General features: G+C 34.6%; 2 protein-coding genes across 3 annotated transcripts in view; one reads left to right on the top strand and one right to left on the bottom strand.

Moving 5' to 3' along the window:
- Nucleotides 1–26,597, bottom strand: part of sli (slit guidance ligand) — a 216,990-nt gene that overhangs the window by 83,915 nt on the left and 106,478 nt on the right.
- Nucleotides 6,448–8,788, top strand: LOC145724684 (uncharacterized). Of its 2 annotated transcripts, XM_081973073.1 has the most exons (6): nt 6,448–6,905; nt 6,965–7,194; nt 7,379–7,469; nt 7,524–7,666; nt 7,712–7,810; nt 7,965–8,788. In XM_081973073.1, the coding sequence occupies exons 1-6, from the start codon at nt 6,859–6,861 to the stop codon at nt 8,636–8,638; spliced, it is 1,284 nt and encodes a 427-aa protein (XP_081829199.1). In that variant the 5' UTR covers nt 6,448–6,858; the 3' UTR covers nt 8,639–8,788. The 2 variants fall into 2 exon arrangements, with proteins under 2 accessions (XP_081829199.1, XP_081829198.1); XM_081973072.1 differs by having other exon boundaries at nt 7,524–7,810.

Raw genomic sequence — 26,597 nt, 5'->3', positions numbered from 1 at the left:
CAGGGAAACTTTCTCCCCGCATTTTACTTTACCAGCTATACTGTTCAGATTGTTGTATATGTATAAACCGCGTATACAGGGAAACTCGATGCAGTGTTGCAATCCATCATGAAAAAATCGTGTATTTTGTCGAATTTCTGATTTGGAGATATTTTAATACTCTTTATATAAAATTTGACATTGACAGTTCCTAATAGTTATTTACGCTACTGGTGTGGTATGAACCTTTTTATAGTCACGAGAATACTTTATCTACGATTAACACAGAAGTTAATCAGTTTTACTTTCACTTTGATAGTACACACTAGTTCGGCAAAATCGTTCATTACGTAACCGAAAGGGATCTATGTAATTAATTACATTACCATCCTAGTGATTTTATTACGTTGATCAAGCAATTTTTGAGTAACAAAACGTATTTTCCTTGGTTTTGATATTTTATTATGTTAAGTAGGATCTGCACGAAGAAGGCTGTCAAACATGTTAACCGCGGTTGAACGTGTATAAGAAATTAAATAATTCTGACTCTGAATAAAGACTATTCTCAAACGTTCAGTAGAATGTGCTTGTGTTTGAGTGTTTAATTAGCCAGATTTTCAAAACTGACATCAAAATTACTCTGAATGGATTGATAATACAATTTTAAGTTTATATGGCAATTTTTTAGTTAAAATGGTTATACAAAAGCAAGAACAGAATAGAATATAAGAATAATAAGTAATGCTGTTTTCCGTCTATCAAGTGAAAAATACGATACAATTAAATGATCATCATATGGAGAATGTTGTTTACTTACGTATGAAAAATATTTTAGATCAATTGCGCCCACCTACTTTGGTGTTCTAAGTTTTTCTTGTTCTTTACAATATTTTTCCATAATGGATCGACGCAGTTCATCGTGATCCATCCTGTAAACGTCTACTAAACATTCACCTAGCATGCTTACAGGAACAAAATGTACGTCTTGCATATTTTGACTTATAAATACGATTCGTGATTCGCTAATGTAAACAAGTGCTACATAAATTTGAACAAGAATATCCGCCGACCCCCTACACAGTGAAACTTCGCATTAATTCATGTTACAAAAGGTTAAAAAAGAGTAAAAGAAAACGTCGCATTATGTACTGGCCAATCCAATTTACACGATCATATAACCCGCCCAAGGCACAAGTGTCGTGTCTCTTAATAATGTATTAAAAAATACGGTACAAGTTGTAAGGTGTAGGCCCCAGAAACATTATACGGTGAGGTTGCACGACATAACTGAATTTTAAAACATTTAGATATGTGGGTCCCATACTAATTAATATTATTACCAAATCCGTCCGAAATGGTTTATCTCAATGGAGTTCCGTATGCTGGTAGCCAGATTCGAATCAGCGTGCCCAGGCTTAATTATGTCAAAAGTGTATTTAAATCATACCCACTATAATAAAATGCGAAACAGGTTAAAAAACAGGCCCAACACAAAACTATTCGCAGTTTTATTTAAGTTTCTATTTACCAATAAAGCAATCACGATAGCGGTTTTAAAGTACCTCCAGATTGCAATATGCCGGCGCAATTTTGAGCGAAAATCGAAACTCTATGCAGAGAAATTTCCACCGTTTGAGCAACTCTTTTAACCGGCTCCATCGATGTGTAAAATATGTTCAAATGTACACTTTCTGTACTTTCAATACAGATGCCGCAAGGAAAGGGGTTGATCATAAAACCGTGAACCGTCGATGAAATATTGATAGAGGTCTTAAAAGGAATGGAAATTGACTGGGTATGAGCATAAGGAAATTCGATATAACTTTTTTCGTTCTTTGTGTATTTTTATATTTAGGAGATATTTTCATTATTGGTCTTCGATTTTTGTTATTTAGCAAATAAACTAGATATGATATTAAAATGCAAAAGATTTATAAACAACCGTAACCATTATTGCTCTCTTTTTGTACATGTCAACTTGCTTATTTTATTTATGCTGTGTACATTTTTGGATTTTCAAAATTTTCGTAGAATTCTAGATAAATTTCATGTATAATGTCCTGTATAATTTCATGTATCTGTCCGTTTCTGAAGTATTGACCATTTTATTGGTAATGTTGTGGATTTTGGTGTCTTTTTCCAGCATTAAAAATAAGAAAAATGGCGCTATACACTGGGTTATAATTTTGGCGCCATTTTTTCTCCTTAGCAATTAAAAAGGAGAAGAGGAGGCTTAGCAGTTAGGTTAGTGTTTTTTGTTTATAATTGAATAGTTATGCCTGGTAGTAAAGACATTTTGTCTCGTCTGACAACGACAATGCTTGGACATGTCCATCGAAAAGCATTCCACATCTGGAGCCTAATTCTTGAAAGCAGGGAACGGAATTCTCAAGAGAAGTGTTGATAGAATGTTATAGAAGAAGCCTGACACTGGCCGGTTCCTGTGTCACATTCTACAGACCTTTCTCTTGATAACTCCCTTCCCTCGATTCAAGAATACGCATCCAGACGTATCCAAATGATTTAACTTTGGAAGTACGTTTTTTACTAAGTTATCGTTTTTACTAAGTTAATGGCAGAAGTTTAACACATTTAAGCTTTTTATAGGACAGAAAGATGAACAGTATTTTAGTAATAAAGATGCCTGATGATTGTAATATAATAATATATAAAATAGGCTGATGATAATAATACACACCCAGGTGATCTCACATATAAAGGATACATAGTCAAATACTGTGGAGGCGAGAAACACAAACGAGCCACAGCCGGTGTAGGCCTGCTAATTAGTAACAAATTTACACAGAATATATAAGATACATTCTACGTCAATAAGAGAATACTCAGAGTTGTTCTAGATATCGGCAAGGACAATACATACACACAGACAAATACATCTTCTCAGCGTCTACGCCCCCGACGCCAACAAAACCAAAGAGGAAATTGACACCTTCTACGAGCACCTTCAGGATGAAATCGATAAATGAGGAAAAAATCCTGATTATGGGGGATTTGGAATTGGCAACTCAATCGTTGATGGCATAAAGCAACGTTTCAATGAAGCACACGTCAACAACAGAACATCGAATTCATCAATGATCCCATCGTGAAGGACATATACGAAAAAAGACTGACCCACAAGATCAGAGAACAGCCAATCCTGGATCAGGAAGACGTGGAAGCTAGTTGGGAAAAAGTCCAAATACACATCGAACTGCCGCCAATGAAGCATTAGGCAAAAGGAGGATAAACAAGAACTCAAATAAACATAACACGCCGGAAGTAAAAAAAATGGCAAGAGAAAAACGTGAAACGTGAATACGATACAAGGAAATAAGGAACAGAGTGCAGGAAGAAATACGACAGATAAAAACCGAATATTGGGAAACCTTCACTGCGGATATGGAACACGACCTCTATAGCAGCCAAAAGAAGATATGGGGATTGAGAAGACACAGGAAACGCTAAGTCAACGAATGTGTAACAGTAACAAATATCCCGGGCGAGGCATGGATAAATTACTTCAAATCAATGTTCCACGAAGATGAGACTCAACACCAGGAAAAGCCAGCAATGGCAGAAGTAACTACCCGTATCACCCACGAACTAGTAGAAAAATATACCAAGGAACTACAAAACATCCCTATCTTCAAAAAAAAGGCGACAAAAAACTACCAGGAAACTACAGAGGAATAAACTATTCACGAAAATCATATCATCGGTATCATCTCAGAACAAATACCCATAACAGGGATTCAGGAAAACAGGTCTACCACAGACGCCATATTCATCATTCGACAAATAGTCGAGAAATCAATCGAATACGAGAAACCAGCGTATATGTGCTTCATAGATCTAAGCAAAGCGTTTGATCGAGTGAGGCTAAATGACATCACAACCATATTGAGACGGGGCAGCATTCCGGAAGAAATAGTTAGAACTATTGAAAACTTGAACACCAATACAACGACCAGAATACTTGTGAACAACAGCCTGACCCAAGAAGTGCCCATATCAACAGGAATAAGACAGGGAGGCTCTCTAAGTCCGGTACTCTTTAACCTAGTCATGAACGAAATGATAAAAGACGTTAAAAACGCGGGGCATGGTTACAGAAATATCAATTCTGTGCTACGAGGATGACGCAGTAATTATATTAGAAAACGAAGATGAGCTGCAGAGACTACTTCATCAATTCTACCTGACAGCGAAACGCTACAATATGTCGATTGCGATAAACAAGACAAAATCACTAGTTGTAGCAAAAGAACCTAGAAGATGCAAACTAGCTGTTAACGACGAAATAGTAGAACAGCTGATGTCCTTCAGATACTTAGGGGTAGAAATAACCGCCTATCAAGACAGGAGATCTGAGGTAAGGAATCAAATAGATAAGGCCTCTAGAATAGCCGGATGTTTGAAAGACATTATATGGAAAAACCAGTTCCTAAAAATAGAAGCAAAGACCAGAATATATAAATCGTGCGTAAAGCCAATAAACCACGGCAGACACCAGCAGAACCAAGAGCATAACCGAAAGGGCAAGTATCACGGGACACACGCTACGTGACAGAATACCCAACCAAGAAATAAGACGAATCTGCGACATATAGGACATTGTAAGAATGACGAGATAGAGACGGCGAGAGGGAAATCAACACATCAACAGAATGGAAGACAATAGAATTGCTAAAATTGCGAGAGACGGAAAACCATACTCTAGAAGACCGCCAGCCAGACCACCAAAGATGTGGAGGGATAGCTGGATGTCGACGTCGCGTCGCAAGGAACTCCTTAAAGCTGGAAAAACAGGCTGAAAGCCTATTTCAAGAAGAAGAAGAAGAAGAAGAATACACACCCATTCATATGGAAATGAGGAGCTTTACAAGGTTTTATATAGGTTTTATATAACCTTCATACCTTTTATTGTCCAGTCATATAATTCACAATTTGCAGAAAAGGACAACCCGTCGCCCCGCCCTTGTCAGATAGGTTTTCTTGAACATTTTTCAGGTATCACGAAAGTTTAATCTGGTCTGTTTTTTTTTTGTAAATCACGCCGTATTGTAATAAATTTCGCACTGCACTTATCTGGTTTTATAATATTATGCCCATACTGTATGCGAGGCAGCGGCATTTCAATTGGGCCGTTTAAACGCAACGGCGGAGGTGCAAGTCGACGGTAATAAATTTTAAATAATAATAAATAACAAATTTTACAAAGACGTTAAGGTGCAATATAATAAATAACGAGTCGAGTTTCTCGTGCAAGAAGATTTATTTACGATTTCCGGATGCGTAATTGAGGCCACAAAAAGTCTGGTAATTGCACGCAAAGTGGCAACTTTAATTTTTCTTTAATTCTTTGAAAAACAAACGGCCTTAGTGGTACGCCCGGCACGATATAGAGGAATTTTCATATTTGAGCCATTCACGCGATGCTTTTTAACTACATTATTGGCATTGCCGGCTCTTGTGGTCACTATTTATGTTGTAAGAAATTTATTTTTTGTTTTACGATCCCGCACATACTAAATAGAACTGCAGGTCAAAAATTTTCTAAATATTAATATTTCATTAAAAGTCAATACAATCAAGTAATAGGCAAAGTTATTTATTTAATGCGTGTTCTAGGTGTCGAGTATATTATTTATCAAAAATAGTTAGTATATTAATGTAAGTTCGATTAACTTAACAACAAGTGTGCTCAGATTTGTAGAAAACGTTCAGCAAACTAAAACGCAAACAATATTTTCTGGGAAAATAAAATACAGTGTTTCTCCTATTAAAAATATACGAAACTAATGTAGAAGCTTCTCAGTAAATGTCACATATGAGTAAAAATTTTTCATTTTTAATATCTCGCAATAATACCAAAGACGCATTGTTTCTGTTGTGGCAAATTCGAGTTTCTGCCGGCAAGTGCCGAATTAATGACTGCAATTTCAAAGCAACCGCAACAATAACAATAAAACGCAACGCTGCAACTGTCGTCAGTGACACTCTATTTCTCTAAACTCATTAAAACAGTTAAATAATACTGGGGGTGGGCGAATACGCCACTCTCCCTTCGTACCGAAACCACTGCTCGGCAAATTGTGGGGTTCGTATTGCGAACAACCACTGTAAACACTTCCATAAAATTATAATTCATATTTCGGAAGCAATATTATATTTAAGAAATTGCCCCTTTGATGTATGGGCCCTACTTATTTTCGAGGGTTTAGGGGTAATTCAACAACGTATTGGGCGGTTAAATTTACTTCTCTGCTGATCGATCATGTAGAAATGAGGAATGATTTTCCTTGTCGCAGCTGTGTCATGAGGGTTTTTCTACAGAAATTAAAATGGAATATCATATAACTGAATTTAGAATCAATCAAAATAAAATTTTTAAGTAGAAAAAGAATTACAAACTCTGCTTCTTTTAAAGAGCAAAACTGACTAATACGCTGTCTGGTTAGTAGAGCTCGATTCAGATGAGAAAAGGCCACCGCATCATCAATGACGCAGTTTTTAAAACTATTTCTTTCTCCTTCTACAGTTGCCGTCGCATTAGATATAATCAGAGGCGTCCTATTAAAATATTCCCGAAAATAAATTCTTAAGCGGTCAAAAAGCCACTTGGCAACGTAGTACGGTTTTTTACTTGGGCACAATTAAAACAAATGCGGGTGCGGCCAGGGACAGATGGACCCTTTTACATGCTTTTACTAGCCGGCACTCTAAACGATGTTGCCAAGTTTAAAAAAATGTAGTGGCGGACAGGTTGAGTTTAAAAATTAGGTTAGGTTAGGTTAGTCTCCAAAAAAGATTGGGAAGAAAGGTGTTGTGATACACAGCCAAGGGCGTGAAATTGTAAGTAACGTCTTAGAATTTATGAAGAAGGAGGCAGAAGGAGTTTCCATTCCTTTGAATAACTACAGGTATTGTCTTTGATTAAAAACGACGAAAACGTTGAATAATATAATAAATATCATTTTAGAGAGAGAACTATAGCAGCTACAGGGGTGTCTAGATCTACTGTGCAGAAGATATCTAGAGAAGCACTACATGTTGAATGGGGAGGGCCAAGCTCATCATTTCAGACTCCTACAAAGAAGGGACAGATTAAAAAATTAAAATTGGATAACATCAAACCTGATGAAATCAAAAGAATCAGAGAAATTATTTATGATTTCTATATTCTTGAGAAAAAACTTCCAACATTAAAAGGTAAGTTTATAATACATTAGGTATACCTACAGAGTCTTCAGAGTTTTTCTAGCAGAACTTACCATGTTTTTTACAATTAAATGTAAGCCTAGTTTGCTATATGTATAAACCTTGATAATGTGTTAATTGAAAATTTAAAACAACAAAATTTAGACTAAAATGGGATTATTTTTTATCTTTACAGGTATTTTGCAAAAAATTATTGACCAGCAAATCTTGACTGAATCCATTAGTGTAAGCAGCTTAGGGCGATTGCTTAAGAACATTGGATTTAAGTATGTTTTACATCTTGGCAATCATGTACATCAAAATAACTTTATCTTTTGTAGGTTGCAGAAGACACCAGACAAAAGAAAATTCTTGTGTGAATCATATGACATTCGCTTAAAACGAATAAATTTTTTAAAAAAATTGGTGCAATACCGCTCAGAAGGTCGCAATATTGTATATACAGATGAGACATACATTCACAGTAGTCATATTCATGACAAAGGATGGTATGATGAAAGTTTTAAAGGCTTACAAAAACCAATTTCTAAAGGACAACGCCTTATAATAGTGCACGCAGGTGGAGAAAAAGGATTTATTGAAAATGGATTGCTTATATTTAAGTCAGGTAATATTTATGTACACCTCAAACCTACTTAAGTACTTCCTCCTGCTTAAATAAAATAAGTTTATATAACAAGTAATTAATAAGTTTAACCACATTTTACACATCATATAAGACACATAATGTTTGTACTATGATTTTTTTTTTTTTTTTTTAGGTTTAAAAACAGGAGATTATCATGATGATATGAACCATGAGAATTTCATGACTTGGGTAAAAAAGCAATTGCTTCCTAATTTACCTGACCGCTCAGTCCTTATTATAGACAATGCAGCCTACCACAATGTTACTGTTAACAAAAATATTACAACGGCTACTAAAAAAGGAGATATGTTAAGTTGGCTAGTGGAAAAAGGAATCCCAGCAGATCCTCATTTAACAAAGCCAGAGCTGTATCAAATCATACAAGAAAATAAATTTAGATTTCCTCCACAATATAACTTAGATAGGCTGTTAGAACAACATGGGCATCTTGTGTTGCGTTTACCACCCTACCATCCAGAATTAAACCCAATAGAAAAAATTTGGGCTTTGGTTAAAAATTGGGTAGCAGCTCATAATACCACTTTTAAATTGTCTGATACCGAAGCTTTAACAAAACAAAAATTTCAAGAGGTGTCTGAAAAAGAGTGGTTTGACATTTGCCAGCATGTAAAAAAGTATGAAGAGGAGCTCATAAAAAAAGAGCATATTTTTGATGATACAGTGGACCAGCTTATTTTTACTGTTAACACTGGTTCATCTGATGATAGCGATGAAGATTCTGGTGATGATGATGAATGTGATGCCAGTTTATCCGAAGAAGAATTAGGATGCTCACTCCTAGACTAAGTTTTGGATTTTTGTTTTATGTTATGAATTCGTAATTTGTATATGTATATGTATTTATAAATAAACAAAATTATCAAATTTATAAAAATATATGATTATTAAATTTAACAAAGATAACAAATTTTAAATATTACCTCTTCTTCATGAAACCCTGTATATCAAAAACGATGCAAAGGCAAGCTGAAAGTTACTTTGAGACTTCATTTTCAAGGTCTAGCTGCACTGTAGGACCTTCAAATTAAGAATAATTGAAAAAAGAAACCAGCTGCCTATTTTTATCTTCCAATAATTGATTAATTGCCCCAAGACAATGTTTTTTTGTGGTTAACATTGCCCTAAGTTAAGTTATATAATTTGGATTTAAACTAATTGGTATTTAATATTCTTCATCAATCATCACCCTGCAGCTACAGCAGAAAAATAATTTGCACAGATCTTTTTAACCGAAACACACTGTATGTTTTTTTAATTTACCCTTTGCTTGTTTTCTTGTTTATTTTTGAAATTAATATTTAAAGAAATGGGACCAGAGACCTAGGCCAATTTTGTTCTCAAAGCGTCAATATTATGTATGTATATGTATTTGGTTTGTTTTATAAAACCTACTTACCTATCCTGTTTTAATACAATTTATGAAATGAAAAAGCAAAAACTACACCTATTTACGTTAATTAAATTTCATTTCACTGAGCAGAGAATAGCACGCCATTGACTCGCTGCATCAACTTGGAAAGTAACGAAGGCAGCAATATTTAAAGCGAGACGTACAGAGATCGTGACATCATCGTTTGATGACGGCCGTGGCCTTTTCTTAGCTGATTCGAGCTCTAGCATTATAATTTTGTAGTAGATATTGTTTCTTGACTTTTTCCCAAAAATTGGAGGTTGAAAAAGAATTTCAGAAACTGAAGAGACAGGTTGTGTAAATTGAGACAAATGATGTGATATGTGTTAAAATAAAAATAACGAGACAAATTTTGGTCATTTTTTAACACCCCTATTTATCTATACTATCTCTCTCAAGTTACTCTACTTCTAACCAGAAACCAGTTGAGTTATCGACGCCATTTTTTGTGTGAATTGTAGATAATTTAATGGAGAATAACATAACAACAAATTCACTTTCCTAGCTTAAGTCCTTTACAACTTTTCATAAGTTGAAAGTAAACTGTTTTTGCAAGTTTAGTTGGAAAGTAGCATTTATGTTTGAATTAGGATATTTCAGAAACCAGTTCAGTTATCGACGCCATTTTTTATAATCATAAGATAAATAACATATCCAAAATTCACTTTCCTAGCTTTAGTCTTCCATTAGTTTTCTTAAGTTGACTATTGTCTGAGTTTTAGTAAAAAAATCGCATTTTTGTTTAAATTAGGATATTTTAGGAACCAACTGAGATATCGATGCCATTTCAAAATTCACTGAGCTTACTTAACTCCTTCACTGGCTTTCACAGCGACAAACTGTACGTTTAGCACAAAAGTCACTATCATGTATTACAAAAAATCTAATTTAGTCCTCAAATACAAGAAAAAAAATAAAATTAAGACCAAATAGTACAGTTTAGCTTCCATGAACGTTTTACGCATACATTAGACAACTTACGACTATTATTCACGTTGGAGCCCGATCGAAAACTAATCCGGAAATGTTTTTATATGGTTTTTTCGGCGGAAGTCAGGTAGAAACTGAATACAATCGTTTACTGTAGTTGTTTGATCCGATTTACCCGCCAATTCTTGCTTAAACGTGGTTTAACCGCTGTGAAAGGTGTGTGAGTGTGTCTGGTGATTAGCGGGAGCGGTAAGGATGGAAAATGTGTGAAAAAAAAATTTGTTTTATTGTGGCTTGGATTCTTGGCTAGTTTGGTTAGAGGAAATTTTGCCGCCCTTTTACCGCCCCGTCCAGTCATGTCCAACCTAACCTGAAAATTTCAAGTCGAAATCTCGAACCGTTCCGGAGATATTGCTTGGAGTAATTTTGGCGCCCTTTAGCGGCATTACCGGTAAACTTATCGCGGCCGTTCAAACGTCATTTGACAGCCCTGACTGTCCGCTACAAATTCTCTAATAAGATATTTTTCGCAAAAGTTTGAAATAACCGAGTTATTAACAATTTTCTGTAACCGTGTCCTGAACCACGTTATGGTCCTTCGAACCGAGTTTTTGGGTTTTTTAATTTTTTCAGCCAAACCGTTTGTTTTACGTTAAAAACTCATAGAGGGTAAAAGTTGCCTCTAGTCACGGCCTACCTAACCTGAAAAGTCCAAGTCGACATTGGGAGTAACTTTAGAGAGAGCAATTTGATTTTCAATAAAAAATATTTTTTATGGATATGCAGAGTAGTAGTTTCATACTATCGATAGGTTTAAACGGTAAGTTTTCTATATTGTTTTTTTTTGGGATCTGTTTTGCTTTGTATTCCACAAAATCAAAGTAAATTACAAAATGCAGAAATAAATTTTGCAAAACGTTGGCTATACTGTTGAAGTTTGATTCAGAGTAAAAAGGTCCAGCTCCCAAAAAAACCACCATATACAAAAACTTAGGATCGTAAGCCACAAGTCGATAAGTTTTTTCTCATAGTTTTCCATAAATAAAATGTAATCGAGGCACAGGTCTGGAGAAGCTGCTGGCCAACATATGCCTTCCTATTCTCAAAGATGTTAAAAGCCAAAGCTTAAAAAAATTAGAATTGGATGGCAGTTGTAAACCAAAATATAGTATCTAAAATTACCTCGTTCTTCTTCTTCTTGAAAGAGGCTTTCAGCCTGTTTTTCCAGCTTTAAGGGGTTCCTTGCGACGTCGACATCCAGCTATCCCTCCACCTCTTTGGTTGTCTGCCTGGCGGTCTTCTAGAGTGTAGTTTTCGGTCTCTCGCAATTTTAGCAATTCTATTGTCTTCCATTCTGTTGATGTGTTGATTCCACTCTCGCCGTCTCTGTCTCGTCAATCTTACAATGTCCTTCCTGTATGTCGCAGATTCGTCTTATTTCTTGGTTGGGTATTCTGTCACGTATGTGATACTCCGGAGCGTTCTCATCTCTGCCGTTCTGGTTATGCTTTTGGTTCTGCTGGTGTCTGCCGTGATTTCTGCGGCATATGTGATTATTGGCCTTACGCAGGATTTATATATTCTGGTATTTGCTTCTATTTTTAGAAACTGGTTTTTCCATATAATGTCTTCCAAACATCCGGCTAATCTAGAGGCCTTATCTATTTGATTCTTTACCTCAGATCTCCTGTCTTGATGGGCGGTTATTTCTACCCCTAAGTATCTGAACTACATCACCTGTTCTACTATTTCGTCGTTGACAGCTAGTTTGCATCATCTAGGTTCTTTTGCTACAACTAGTAATTTTGTCTTGTTGATCGCAATCGACATATTGTAGCGTTTCGCTGTCAGGTAGAATTGATGAAGCAGTCTCTGCAGCCCATCTCCTTTGTTAGTTCTGTAACCATGCTCCGAGTTTTTTTTATAATTACTTCGTTGTAGAAACAAAAAGTTTCGATAATTGTTTATTGTGCCAAATAAGTCAGTTAAAAATAAAAACAATTTTTCGAAATGTCTTTTCTTTTTGAGTATTCTAGAAGTAAAAACTCTTTACATTGCGCGATTTTGTCCCAATTTGACATACTTCGTGCCTCTTAAAGTAACCGATATCAGCAACCCTAATGATTGTAGACAGAAAGCCCACAGTTGTTGTGTATACTTTAATTAAATAATATGTTGATTTTTAAAATAAAACCCCATTATAAATCAACGTAAAACGATCGGACCACCTAGGAAGTCATCCTAAAACACCAGGACAACCCTTTTCATGTTATTAGACCAGCCGGTTATTAAATTTCGACTGTCCTATTAAGCCCTAATAAAAACCCCGTCGGAATTTTTAATATCTTACAATCAAGAGAGTCACGGTATCAAAATTGAATTACACAGTCATAATCAAGTGGTCTGACTAGGTAAACATCAATATTTGAATAGTAGGAGTTTTATTTTAAAGCTCGGTTACAAGCAATAAAACTGCATGTGTGCTCTAGTAACAAGCTTCATTGTTTGACCAAACAAATTTATCTTCAACTACTTAACGAACAAAGCGACTAATCCAGTGGTAGCATTCTAAATATTTTTCTTGTTCCATTAAATTTACAACTCAGTTTACCTATCTACCTAGCTCAATAAAGTTAGTTTCCGTCCGGGTATAAACTTCTAAACTTTATTTAAACTTCTTTTAAACGTTCTTACATTTTCATCACTTATTTAGTTTATTGAGAGGACAGAAAATGTCTTTGTTTCCACATTTTACTTTGTAGTAAAAAGTTATAAAACAACTAAACTGTAATTTTTTATTATTAGAAATTGTTAATAGCTATTTATTTAATAAATTATTGCAGGACGAGCGTTTCATGATCCTCCCGGTTTAATGAGTTACACCAGACTTTTTCCTGTTAGGGCCAGTACTTTCAGTTCAGAATAACTTTATTCTAAGGATAATTTTAATGGAAACCGTGAAATCACCGCTATTGGTCAATTCCGTCATTTCTATAGAAATTATTTTAGCAATAAATTTTTGCTGAAATGCAAGTACCGATCCTTAGTAAACTCATATGTTAATTTTCCAAAAATAATTTGTACAATAAAATCTTGCCCGATAATACGACACTGCTACATAAAGTAGGTACTCCAAGATAGCAAAATGTAAACCATTTTTCGTTAGATAAACTCTCGAGAGGTTGTCGCCTGTCGAATCCAGGAAGTCATAACTTTTCAGCCTTATTGCATGTCGCTGCTGAAAGTGTTAAGTAAACCAAACGATAAGTTAAATTTTATCAGAAAATTGAACTGAGTGTTTGAAATCATCTTTTCTTTGGTTAAAATCGATTTAGTCTACTACTAAAGAAGTTGGCAAAAGCGAATCATTCAAACCTTACTACTGTAAATGTCTTGCATATTACCTGCCTCTTGGTATAAGTAAAAATATGATACAAATTCTTTCTCAAAGAGCAATTCAAAACCAATTCTCAAGTCCATAATATTTTGACCCAAATGTCACTAAAATGTCACCTCAATGGCACATCCTCCTATCCTGTTTTAATGAATATAAACAACTCATCCATCACGTCATCAATTGGGGGATATGTTTACTATTAACAAACCGATTTCGAAATTAATCATCAAACACTAAGAAGGAGTGTTCTTCTTCTTCTTCTGCTGCGTGTCCATTAATGGATGTATGTGAACACATTTGTCTACTCTTCCTTATTACGTATGGTATGCATTAGTTCTTGTATTGTCCTCAGTCCTGTCCATTGCCTAACGTTGCGGAGCCATGATATCTTTTCCTGCCGATTCCTCTCTTTCCCTCAATCTTCCCCTCAATTATCAATTGCAGGAATTGGTACCTCTCGTTGCGTATTACGTGGCCCAGGTATGCTGTTTTTCGACGTTTATTGGTGTCTAACAGTTCGCGGTCTTATTGATTATTCTCAAGACCTCGTCGTTGGTTCTTCTTGCAGTCCATGGAATGCTCAGTACACGCCTATAGACCCACATCTCGAATGCTTCCAGCTTGTTCATAGTGCTCACCTTCAGTGTCCATCCCATCTATCCCAGCGGATGTCTTTTTGGTCTATGTCTGTATTTAGGATTTGGATCAGTTTATGATGTTGAACTCATAAACCTTTTCATAATCGATGAAACACAGCATTATGTTCTTTCTCTGATCATTGTAGTTCTGAATCTATCTATCTTCTATCTTCTGTAGGTCCCGAGAGGTCTTTGTCGCCTACATTTTCAACAGCAGGTCTTTCATCGGCAAAAAGGTTGCTAATATCGTTTTCCCATATGATTTTACGCTGTTGATCATCCTGCGCTAATTCTCCCTGATCTGCATTAGAGAATGGACTCTTTCTATATACTCCTTTCTGTTTCTGTCTCTTTTATCTTTCTGTGTAGGTTGAAGTCATCGTGTATTCTTTGTAGTTGTTCTAGTTCTTCACACTGTTGTTTCAGCCACTGGTTCTTATCTTCGTTCTAATGACTTTCTGGATTTTTTTGTAGTCCCTTTATTCTTGTACCCTCTTCGTTCCTCAAACAGCGCCAGTATCTCATCTGTCATCCAATCATGTTTTTGTGCTTTTTGTTTATGTCCCAATTCTGCCTCCAGCAGCCTCCATTTCTTCCCATACGTCACCCATGTTAGCTTCCTCTACCGTCTGTGGATCTATGGTTGTCAGTATTTTCTCATTAAGACTTTTGGTTTCATCTTTAAGTCTTTCTTATTATTTACAGATATATTTAATACTGTGACTGATTTTTATTGTTTTTATTCATAAAGATATGTTTGGTAGCCTAAATATCCGATTAGTAAAGGTAGCAAATTTTGTTTTTATAAATTATAACTAATTGTACAACTCATTGTGTAACAGCTATTTAAGCTTATACCTATTTGACAACATCGCAGTAAGGTAAATTGTGGTTCCTCCACCCAATCATTGTAAATTTTTGGAGTTTTTTGAAGAAAATTGTGATTTTACCGCAAATTTTCTTTTTTCTCTGGATTTTCTTTTCTATCTATATGCAAAAAAAATTTGGTGACCAAACTCGTGGATGCTTAATATTTACAAGACCCACAATTTCTAGTTTTGTTTCAAGTTTTAAAACCGCAAAATTGCTATGTGCAAATTTACCCTAACTGATTCTTTCTCAGGTTATTTGTTATGGTTACTGAACTTACCTTTCCAAACACTTTTTAAAACATAGGTATGTAGATTTATTAATCTAAACTGATATAATAAAAATAGTTTTACCTCGCATTGCATTTAAACTAGACAGACAAATACGAGAAACAAACATACTTTTCACTATTTGCATTTAGAAGAGAAACGACGTTGACTGACAACAAACGTACATTTCATTGTTTTCATATTTTCCGCCAACCTAATAAAAATGCCATTACTTTTGGTTCAGAATTTTTGAATGCTAACACGCTGCCTGGGGCGTCCCTAAGGAGACTGGAAAACTCAAAACTTTTCCACTAAATATTCAGCAGAGGACCGCATTCGAAATTTTCGAGTTTCCCTTCTCTGGACCATGTCTTGAACTTACCCAATAAACTGGGTGTACACGGAGAGAGGGGAGTGTGTTATGTTTAAGAGATGTACCAAACTTTGTTTGGCTGTAGGCGGAAACTTCTTGCATGTTTTTAAACCTCGACATTAGCCACGCGGAGTCTAATTAGCGAGACGTTAAGTACTTTTATTGACAAGGAAAAAAAAACACTCGACAGGGAAAATTAATTACCATTTAAATTCCCTGGAGCGAATAGTCTTGGTTGCTTTGTCAAACTCAAAATATTAGGATAAGATACAAGCTTAAATTATTTTCGACTAATTTGCTGTCACTCTTAAAACGACCGTTCGAAGCTGAAAGTGTAAACAAATACCGTTAGCTAATTAGGATTAATTATGAGGCGGATCGAATTATATTAAACATTTTTTTATTTCTTTTATGAAAGTGTTTCTGAACGTTTCAAAATTCGTTAAGTGGAAAATAAAACAAACGATCCAAAGGGATTTTTTTAATTAAATGCTTAGTCGAAAGATAATTAGAAATGTTTATATAAAATGTAGGTTTTGATTTTAATGAATTTATTTGATATGATTAATTATTACTTAGTGCAATGATGTTTTGATGATTTTTGAATTGGCGTATCTAAATAGCAAAAAGTTGCTAATTCAAACTGTCTGAAGTGAAGGTGGTGGTTGGAAATTCCCATAAGAAGACAAAAAACTTGTGTAATTTACTTCTCAGACACGTCTTGTCAAGCAAAGCGGGCGAAAACGTGTTACGGCACTCAAGCTCATCCAATATCACACAGAGCTTTCCCGCTTAATAAAAATAACGTCTACACAACGTAACTCATAAGAAACAAACTGCGCGTAGAGCGAATGCAAATTGCTGGTTTTGTTGTCTATTAAAATGTTTTATGTCCGCTATTATTTTCGATAAAAACTCCAATGCATTAATCATTCAAACCGCGCGTTTTGTAGAATTGCCCTAAGCCGGTTTAACTTTACGGTAATAGAGTTGCATACTCCAGCTACACCTGCACCATCCGCTCATGTTTTTCCAGCACCGAGTAGTTGAGCTTGACGGTCTATTATGAACGCTAATTATTTGTTTTGCACTGCACCTGAGTAATAATTATAAATTTCTCTGCAGTGCAATTTTTTAAACTAATTTATCTCTTAAGTTTGTATTATGCAAGAAAATTGTTTCAACTACGGTTGACGAAACATCTGAATAGATACTTTTTTTGCGTATCTGCCTACCTAGAAGAATCTAAGTATGTAGAAGATTTGGGATAAGAAAGAAGATAAAAATAGTGATTTTTAACTTTACTCGTGTAAATCCAGGTCCCAAAGAAATGAGAAGATGGATAATGTTATTGCATTTATGCTGGTGATTACTAAAAATGGACAAGAGTTTTATCTTGACTACGTTTATAACGAACAAATCGCTTGCTCAGTTTGATTAGGTATACTGGCACAAAATCATCGATATGATTCACTTGCCGATCCTAACAAATAACAAGATTGAAATTCTTCTTCTTCTTCTTGAAATAGACATTCAGCCTGTTTTTCCAGCTTTAAGAAGTTCCTTGCGACGTCGACATCCAGCTATCCCTCCACCTCTTTGGTGGTCTGCCTGGCGGTCTTCTAGAGTGTGGTTTTCCGTCTCTCGCAATTCTATTGTCTTCCATTCTGTTGATGTGTTGATTTCACTCTCGCCGTCTCTGTCTCGTCAATCTTACAATGTCCTGTATGTCGCAGATTCGTCTGATTTCTTGGTGGGGTATTCTGTTACGTAGCGTGTGTTCCGTGATACTTTGGAGCGTTCTCATCTCTGCTGGTGTCTGCCGTGGTTTCTGCGGCATATGTGATTATTGGCCTTACAAATGATTTATATATTCTGGTCTTTGCTTCTATTTTGAGGAACTAGTTTTTCCATATAATATTTTTCAAACATCCGGCTATTCTAGAGGCCTTATCTATTTGATTCTTTACCTCAGATCTCTTGTCTTGATGGGCGGTTATTTCTGAAGGACATCACCTGTTCTACTATTTGCATCAACTATAACAGCTAGTTTGCATCTTCTAGGTTCTTTTGCTATAAAGAACCTATATACCGATACTGAAATGGTGATGACCATATAATGGATGTTCGATGTAAATAGGGATTTACATCGAATAACTTAATTAACTTATAACTTATTAACTTAATTAATTAATAACTTAACCTAACTTCAAATTAAAAGTATCAAACTTTTTTGAAATATATTTGCACTTCTGTTAATTTGTCCCCAAGGTAGATTTTCTACAGATATAATAAATATAATTTTTTTGGAAGAGACAAGATCAGATATCTTTAAGACCTTAGTGATCCCCATGAAAGAATTGAGTTATATTAGAAATCCTGTTTACAATTACAATATATTTTCATCTTTTCTTCTTGACTAGTCATTTTTTTTCTATTCTTTTAAATCTTTTAATCGCAATCCCAAAAAGAAAAAAAAAAAGTTACTAAAAGGAGATAAAAAAATAAATAGTTTTTCGCACAAATAAACTTTTAATTCAAAAGTTTGAATAATTAACTAAACTCATTTTTATTTTGCGGTTCGTTGTGTTTTAAAAGTCGCATATTTTAAGTTTTTCTTTTACGACTGTTATTAGCATTTGCCAATAACACTACAAATATCAACAAACCTAATAACCATTCTAGCGGCAATTTTAGTAGCAATAAAATTATATATGCATAGAATATATTCCCAGTATAAGACTTATTTGATGATGGCAGAGGAATGTCGATATAATCAAAAATGCATAAATTATTTAGTAAGTCAGATCAAAATGTTTTTACAAAAGCAGTATAAAAAATTCTTTTTGTATGACTGTGTAATAATATACTTATTATTCACTAGTTTTGAGATAGATAATAATACCCATTACCTGTAAATAATGAGTTACTTGATTACTTCATCCTTCAAATGCTTCAAAAGTTTTATTTTCTATAGGGGTCGTAGAAAAAATGATTTTTTAGTATACATGAGAAGTAAGGTAACTTCCTTTAAACTTTAAAGTTCAAAAAGCTTTGACTTGAATAGACATTATTTAACAACAATACTGTTAATGACAAACTTTGCGATCTGTTGTCCTGTGAGACTGGTCGGCTCTAAAATCGTACTTTCAATGTTTTTGCCATGGAACCTGGTCTAATGTAGGTAATTTGTCCCCAAGCTTTTTTATTACTTTTATAGTAGAATTTGTTAGTTACAACTGTATAGAAGGAATGTTCTATATGCAAAATTACCATTTTATATTAAAAAAATCCATATATGAGAAAAATCTAACAAAAGAGAATGCTGTCATTATATTTTTCCATTCTACTAGATATCTAGATTTTCCACTGGATTTTCCACATACTACTTATTTGCAGTAAATGTCAGTCTGGTAAGTATTTCATATTTGTTAGTGTTTGCAGTACCAACTAAAATTAGGTCATTATACTGAGTTGTCCACACTATATTTCACTCGTCCAGTTTCTGTTTGGCCTATATCAGCCAAAGCACACAAAATATAACACATTTGCGTCCGCTTAATTATACGGCAATTTGCTTATGGAAATTGCTTGGGGTAAATTTACTTCGCCTATTTTTAGAGCCAATTTGAGTTGTTTTTCTTGGTCAAAGTTTTGCGACCGCGGCAACGAAACCCAACTACTTAACACACAACAATATTTAGTCTGGAGGATTGGCTGTAAAAAACCCTATAATGGGTTAGACGTCTACCAGAGAACCCTTTACTGTTTAATAGTCGTGTTTTGTATTGTTATCTGCCAATTAGGACGTTCGGAAAGCAAACTAAAGTTGTATGTGTTAATTGATAAAACCATAGGAAAACATGTTTTGTTTAGAGACTAGTCTCTATTGTCTTGATCTGATTCAAAATCAAATAAGTGAAATTTAAAGTAAGTATATTATTACATGCAAATTTTGTGCTATTTCTTCTATTTTTACGTCCAGTGTGGTCGGTTTATTTTCTAAAAGACTGACCTCATAATAAACGGCGTAAAGATGAAATTACGGCCAATTTTCGCAATTGTATCAAACAAGATGATTACCACCGAGATGCGAAATCTGAAAATAAACTGAAACGCATTTATCTCTCCTTCGAGACGTAAAATAAGACATTAATCGCTCATTATTATAGCACTTTATAGCGTATTCCGGCTTTATTGTGAACTGTATGATACAATTTTCTTGACATCGCGTAGGCTTTTACCCACTTTGACTAAACTGGTTCAATTTATATTATTGGGTGCCTATTCAAATGACAAGTAAATATCGGTATTTACTAGTTGTACGCGGCCCATTAGGAGAAGTTTTATACATTGTTATACCTACGTGATTATAACGTAAAAGACTTTTTAACGAACTGAATTTTGTGCTTGGAGCTTTATTATTACAGCATATTACAGACAAGTTTGGTTAGCATATTTTCGAAAGCAAAATTCTCTCTCGCTATACATACTTAAGAAACAAAGTTTGATGGAGAAATTTTGGCAGCCTTTGATTAAGCAGTTTCCAAGTTGTTAGTTAAAGTGTTTTTCGACAAGCAAGGAAAAGTTTTGATTGCTAGGACAGATAAGCTTGTACCCTTATTTATGTTGGCATGAACATAGGTAATTACAGTTTTCGTTTATTGTTTTGCCTCATTATTAAAGTATTTTGGTTCTTGTTATTCTAGTTAAAAATTTAGCATTCAACACAGATTTTGTCGATACGGTGTGTTCAGGATAAGGAAGCCCACTATGGGAATCTTGAAAACGGTTAGAGACACGGATTTGGTTAATTTTGGAGAAAAGTTGCGTACATGACCTTAATAAAATGACATTTAGAAAACATCGAATTTTTTAGGTTTTTGAGAAACAACAACAACAAACATACTTTATTGACAACTGTCAAAGGGCTAACGACCGGGGTCTTCCTGCCCGAATACAAAATTTTTTCCTTAACTTAATTTATACCAACAACATTTTCCTGCATATTGCAAGGTGATACAAAAAAAAAAAAAAAAAAAAAAACATGTTTTTTGAGTAACTAGTTCTAACTTAACATTGTTCAATTTACAAATTTTAAGTAGGTTTTGGGACTTGGTTCTTCATTTCAGTTGTTTATTGGTGTATTTTTTGTAGCAATGATTTTTTCCATTAAGGTTACTTCAGGGTATTTTCTTTTAGTTCTAGCATCCGGTTCCTGTTGAATAATTAGGTTCTGCATAATTGCTATGTTGTGGGGCTTTGAGATATTTTGAATTTTTTCATTTTACATATAATTTTTTTGTGACCTGAATATTGGACCTAGATTAAAGTTAATGACACTTGTCTACAGCCAGTTGTAATGCTATGTAAACTGGCGTTGTCAGTTTTTAATTCCGACGTTTTGTTGGATGTACGAGTGGACCAGTGTACCCACCAGTTGTACCAATGTACAAGGTGGAACCATCATCAACTTAATTTTTTTAAGGTTCTGATGTTTTTTAGATTCTTAAACCCCATTTTTATTCCGAATTTAGTGACGTATGAAACTTTAGGTTTTTTAAAGCAAAACTATTTTCCTCAAAAAAGCATAAAAATCTGTAAAAAAGCTTTAAAAAAAGAACAAAACTTTTTCAGAGATTTTTTACTTTTTTTGAGTCAAGGAAGATTTTAGACTGTTTTGAAAACTTTCAATTTTTTTTTTGAATTACTTAAGGTGCATTTGGAAGGTTTTCGGACAATTTAAAGAGCATATTGAAGGTTCTGCAATGCTTTAAAAGCATTTTGGAGTTCCCGTAGTGTTTTAAAACCATTTTAAACTACTTGAGGAGTATTTGGAAGGTTTTTGGACAGTTTAAAGAGCATATTGAAGGTTCTGGAATGCTTTAAAGGCATTTGGAAATTCTTAGACTGTTCTAAAATTTTTTGGAAGCTTCTAGACTAGTTAAAGAAAATTTAGAATCTTTTAGACTGTTCTAAAAGCTTTTGAAAGCTTCTACATTGTTTTGAAGGGTTTCCGACTGTTATAGAAACATTTTAGAGTTTCTGTACGGTTTTAAAACCTTTTTAAACTACTTGAGTATTTGGAAGGTTTTTGGACAGTTTAAAGATCATATTAAAGGTTCTGGAATGCTTTAGAGGCATTTGGAAATTCTTAAACGGTTCCAGAAACTTTTGGAAGCTTTTAAACTGTTCTAAAAGCATACTGAAACTTTTAGACTGTGTTGAAATGTTTTGAGAGCTTCCAGACTGTTTTAAAAGCTTTTGGAAGGCTTTTGACTACTTTCGAATAGAAATATTTATTAATCCTGTCAGACTCTCATTACGCCTATATACTTTATATTTATGTTGTTAAAATTATTCAACACGATTCATTTAATCTAGCTGTCGTGTAATCCGCACTTCCGACACGCCATTATTGGCGCTTCTTTGACAATACAACGTAAGACAAAGGGGCAAAGGGCCAATATTCCGTTTTGCTATTAGCTGACAGTATCACTGACAGGCCTAATTATTGTCCCGGCGTCATGGCTCCCCGTTTATAGAGAAATTCTCCCGACCACAAAACCGCTCTTAATGCAACCGTGTCCTCAAATTTACATGCCCCACTTTGAAATATTCAAATACCTGCCGAGAACAGGGAGAAGTAGCAATTTAATATGGTTAGAAGAGGTGCTAAGAGGTAATATGCACTTAACTATAAATACATCTGGAGATTGGTTGTGGTGCAATTTAATGGGCAATAGTCAAATGTAGTCATCAAAAGGTGCTATTCGTATATTCGTGCAGCATATTATTCTGTAATCTAAGCTCCTCGCTCATGGATCATCTGCTATCGATGAGAAGTGATTGCATTTACATAGCAATAACGACAATAACGGGACGTTACAACCGCTATCCATCATGTGGTCAATAATTTTGTAAATGGACCTGTTGTGATCCTTAGGGATAAGCTTGAGGTCACCTGACTGGCATTCAAATGCAAATGATAATAATAACATTGATGTACTTACTACAGTTGTTGTTGATATTGATAAAACAATCTCCAAGGAAGCACTTACCTGAAAGGAAAATATAACATTATTAATTCAATCTTATCTGAAACAAATTCAATTTTGCTCAGCATTGAAACTGAAAAATGATTGATCAATAAAGCTGCATACAAGCAGTAGCCCGTGATGTAGATATGGTAGTGTGAGAAAAATATGAAAAATTGCTGCTGCATCTCATTCCGTGTTCCATATCAGTATCAATATAGCTCTAATAACATGTCCTTAAAATACCTCATTATAGATGATAAATACTCGGCCTTTATTGCCGTATCGTACACCGTACAAGGAATGGAGATAATGGATCTGTGCAGTGATGATGTCATTTATAAAGAAGGATTTTCTAAATGACTCCAATTTTTAGATGATTGACAATAATATATCGGCGAGCCCGTTTCTATATCGTGGTTTTTAGTCTCTGAACATTACTTCAATAGAAATTTCAAATTAACTTTATAGGAAGATAAATGCGATAGAAAATATTAGTTTTAGTTTTTCTATAAATGTTATTAAGGTGAGCAGAGTGAGGGCTATTGTGTTATGTAATAAGATTTTTTTCTTTTGCCTATGATTGCACCTACTTTAACTTACCTTTTTGCATTTGGTTTAGCAGGTTACCATCGAATTGTCAGAAACAAATAATTAAAGTTTTAATTATACTAGTTTTTATTGTGCATATGTTTCATTGGCAAACATAACATTTTAACAACAAACTTGATTATTATTTTTATGCCTTGAGAATGACTTAACACACGTTGTTCCACAAAAAGGACCAGTTTAAAGAAAACAATTTTAAAACTGTTTTTTACGTTTTTTATTTTTTCACTTCTTGTTAAAGGTTAATGTACAGTAAGAGCTTCTAGTAAAAGGTCAATGAGACACATATGGACGACCATTTCAAAAGTGAAGAACTGTATGAAATACAGAAGTAATCCAAATGCCAAAGGCTGCTACTGCTAGGCGGTTAACTAAAGGACATCCATTGACAAGTCAAAATTTAGGTCTTCTTAGTAGCTATCTCGTATTCGAAAATCGTGCTTTCAAGAGTTGCTCTTCACAATGTCTCCATTCCTCCCTGTCCTCCTGAATGTGCAGGCTGACTTTGCCCGGTGATGTTAGTGATGAGGTCCGTATATCTAGTGGGGGATCTGCCTTTGGGTCTTTTTCCGGCTACCATTCCACCAAAGGTTAGTCTTTCAAGGCCAGTTCATCGTTATGTTGTTCATGTTTTCAGCTACTATTGTTCTTAGTCTCTTTTTTGGTTTTATTTGTTGAAGTATTGATTCATGTTGTCGTGGTCTTCTTTGTGTCGACGAGATCCTCAGTATTCTAGACCAGACTCCTTACCAGTTTCATTTTTGTTGCTAATTTCATGCCTTCTTCATATGTTTGTTAGTTTAGTCATAGCTTCCTTTGCTAAAGAGCTTCTCTTCTTGATCTCTTTACTGGATCATCCCTCCTTGGAACCATGAAAGTGTTAACTGTGTCGATGATATTTATTTTCTTTATTTCTGGTCTAATGTTGTTAGCTCTGTTAACTACCATGATTTTGGTTTTCTTTTAATTTATTCTCAAACCAATCTTCTTGCTGAAATGCTCTATTCGCCTGATCAGGTCGCAGAGTTCCTCCTCTGATGCTGCATGCAATTGCTGTAATAGCATCAGCGTTGATCTTTTTGCCGCTCAGTTGTCATTCCTCCAGTCCAGTCTTTCAAAGCTCTCCTCATAACACATTCGCCATAGATGTTGAACAAGAGAGTGGAATATGCCTGAGACCTTTCTCTACCTGGAATGGATCTGTCAGAACTTAGGTATAAAATTGTAAATGAATTGATCAGATCATGAGTGAATAAGTAAAGAATAAGAAATGTATGAGCAAAAATTGCACCATTTCTACAACCCCTAATGTTTCTCTTTAATACAGTGCGTTTTTTTTAACGCGCAACATAGAATTTTACGTGTTAAATTTTTAAGCCCATGTTAGACCATTTTATTTTGGAACTGCAAGTCTATAACTTGACGGGTGTGTCTTTAGTACCCTGAAGCTTAAGTAAGTCTACCAATTTGGTCTAAAAAGTGATTAAAAACTGGAAAAAAATCATTTTTTTTCGAAAAGATTTTATCGTTCCATACTCCCTGTATGCATTGTTGTTCCTTGTTGTTTTTATACTGGCAGGTCAGGTAGCAGGTAAAGTGACATATTTTGACTGCATCACGACCCGACATCTTTTGAACGTGAAAAGGGCATTTTATGATTGTTTGGAATACTGTTTGGCTTCAAACGGAGGTCACTTTGAACCATTCACTTATAAAAATACTTCTTTTGTTCTTAACTTTCTTGATATAAAGTTAATGATCACCCTGTTTTAACTTTCTACGCCAAATTTTACCTGCTACCTGCCGTGCCAGTATCAAAAACAACAAAGAACAACAATGCATACAGGGAGTATGAAACGATAAAACCTTTTCGAAAAAAGATGATTTTTTGCAAGCTTTTTAACACTTTTTAGGCCGAATTGGTAAACTTACTTAAACTTCAGGGTACGAAACAGCCACCCGTCAAGTTTCATACTTGTAGTTCCAAAATAACATGGTCTAACATGGGCTTAAAAATTTAACACGTGAAATCCTATGTTGCGCGTTAAAAAAAACGCACTGTATAAGTTTGTTGATATGAATATTACTATACAGAAATGCTTCTAGAATCTATCAAACAACAAAAGTGATTCCTATAACTATATTTTATAAAATGAGTGTAGATACTCTTTCATATCGTCATCAAATTAGCCTTTTCGAAAAAAGATTTCGTCGGTTCTGGTAAAATAGGTGTGATTAATTAACCGCATGAAAAGGCAATTTCAATTTATCATCACGTGTATCAAGCACCTCTCGACAACCGAAAAAATAAACCGCATGTTAACTTACCACACAAGACTAAGATTTATTCAATAAATCTGGCGCCTTTCAAGAGGTACCTTAACACATATTAAATATCCAGAATATTTATTTTCGATGCATTTTTATGTTTACTTAAATCTCATTAAAGCGGAACGATTACTTCACGCCGCGTTGACTTGTCGACAAATGACTTTTGCACAGCAGCGTGATGTGTCTATTTACAATGCATCCAAGAAGGTCGTACACAAAGAGACTTTGAGGAATTACATGTGGAAATGGGAGGTCCTTTCTGGTTCAGTTTCGCATAATTCAATTTAATTAGCGATGAACTGATGCACTGCAGAACCTCTCGTTTATAACCATCAAAATGGTGTTTTCTAACTCTGGTGAAGATCAAAGACTCTATATGGTTATTTTAACTAAAGGAATCTATTTTCAGTAATAAAATTCCAATATTTTAGTAAACCTTCTATAAGTGGCACTTCTCAGTCTGCTCAATCTTTGTTGAAAGTGAGCCAAAGCATATTATGCTTGGCTCATAAAATAATTACCATACGAGAGACGAAAGAGGCATCAAAGAACGTCTGAAGTTATGGCAATAATTGATGCTGAAATTAAAGAGAACCGAACCTAAGACAGAATTATAATGAGAAGGCAAAGAAACGCTTAAAAGGTAAGAAGCTCCTGGTTGTAATAATTACGATGTGGCTGAACCATTCTCGAACACACTAAAAAGCACTTAAAATATGATACATAATTTGAAACTTTACATGCTGATTAATTTATTAGAGTTTGGAATTTTAACTTAAAAGTCCACAAATGGGGTGAAATTTAATATTCAAGCTTTAAATATGGAAGCTATAATTTTAAGGTCGACACCATTTCACTAAAATTGAACAAGCTGTAATTA

Source organism: Ips typographus, linkage group LG2 (genome assembly GCF_016097725.1).
Source record: "Ips typographus isolate SLU linkage group LG2, UJ_Ityp_2.0, whole genome shotgun sequence".
Lineage (NCBI taxonomy): Eukaryota > Metazoa > Arthropoda > Insecta > Coleoptera > Curculionidae > Ips > Ips typographus.
This window is presented reverse-complemented; position numbering and strand designations above follow the sequence as displayed.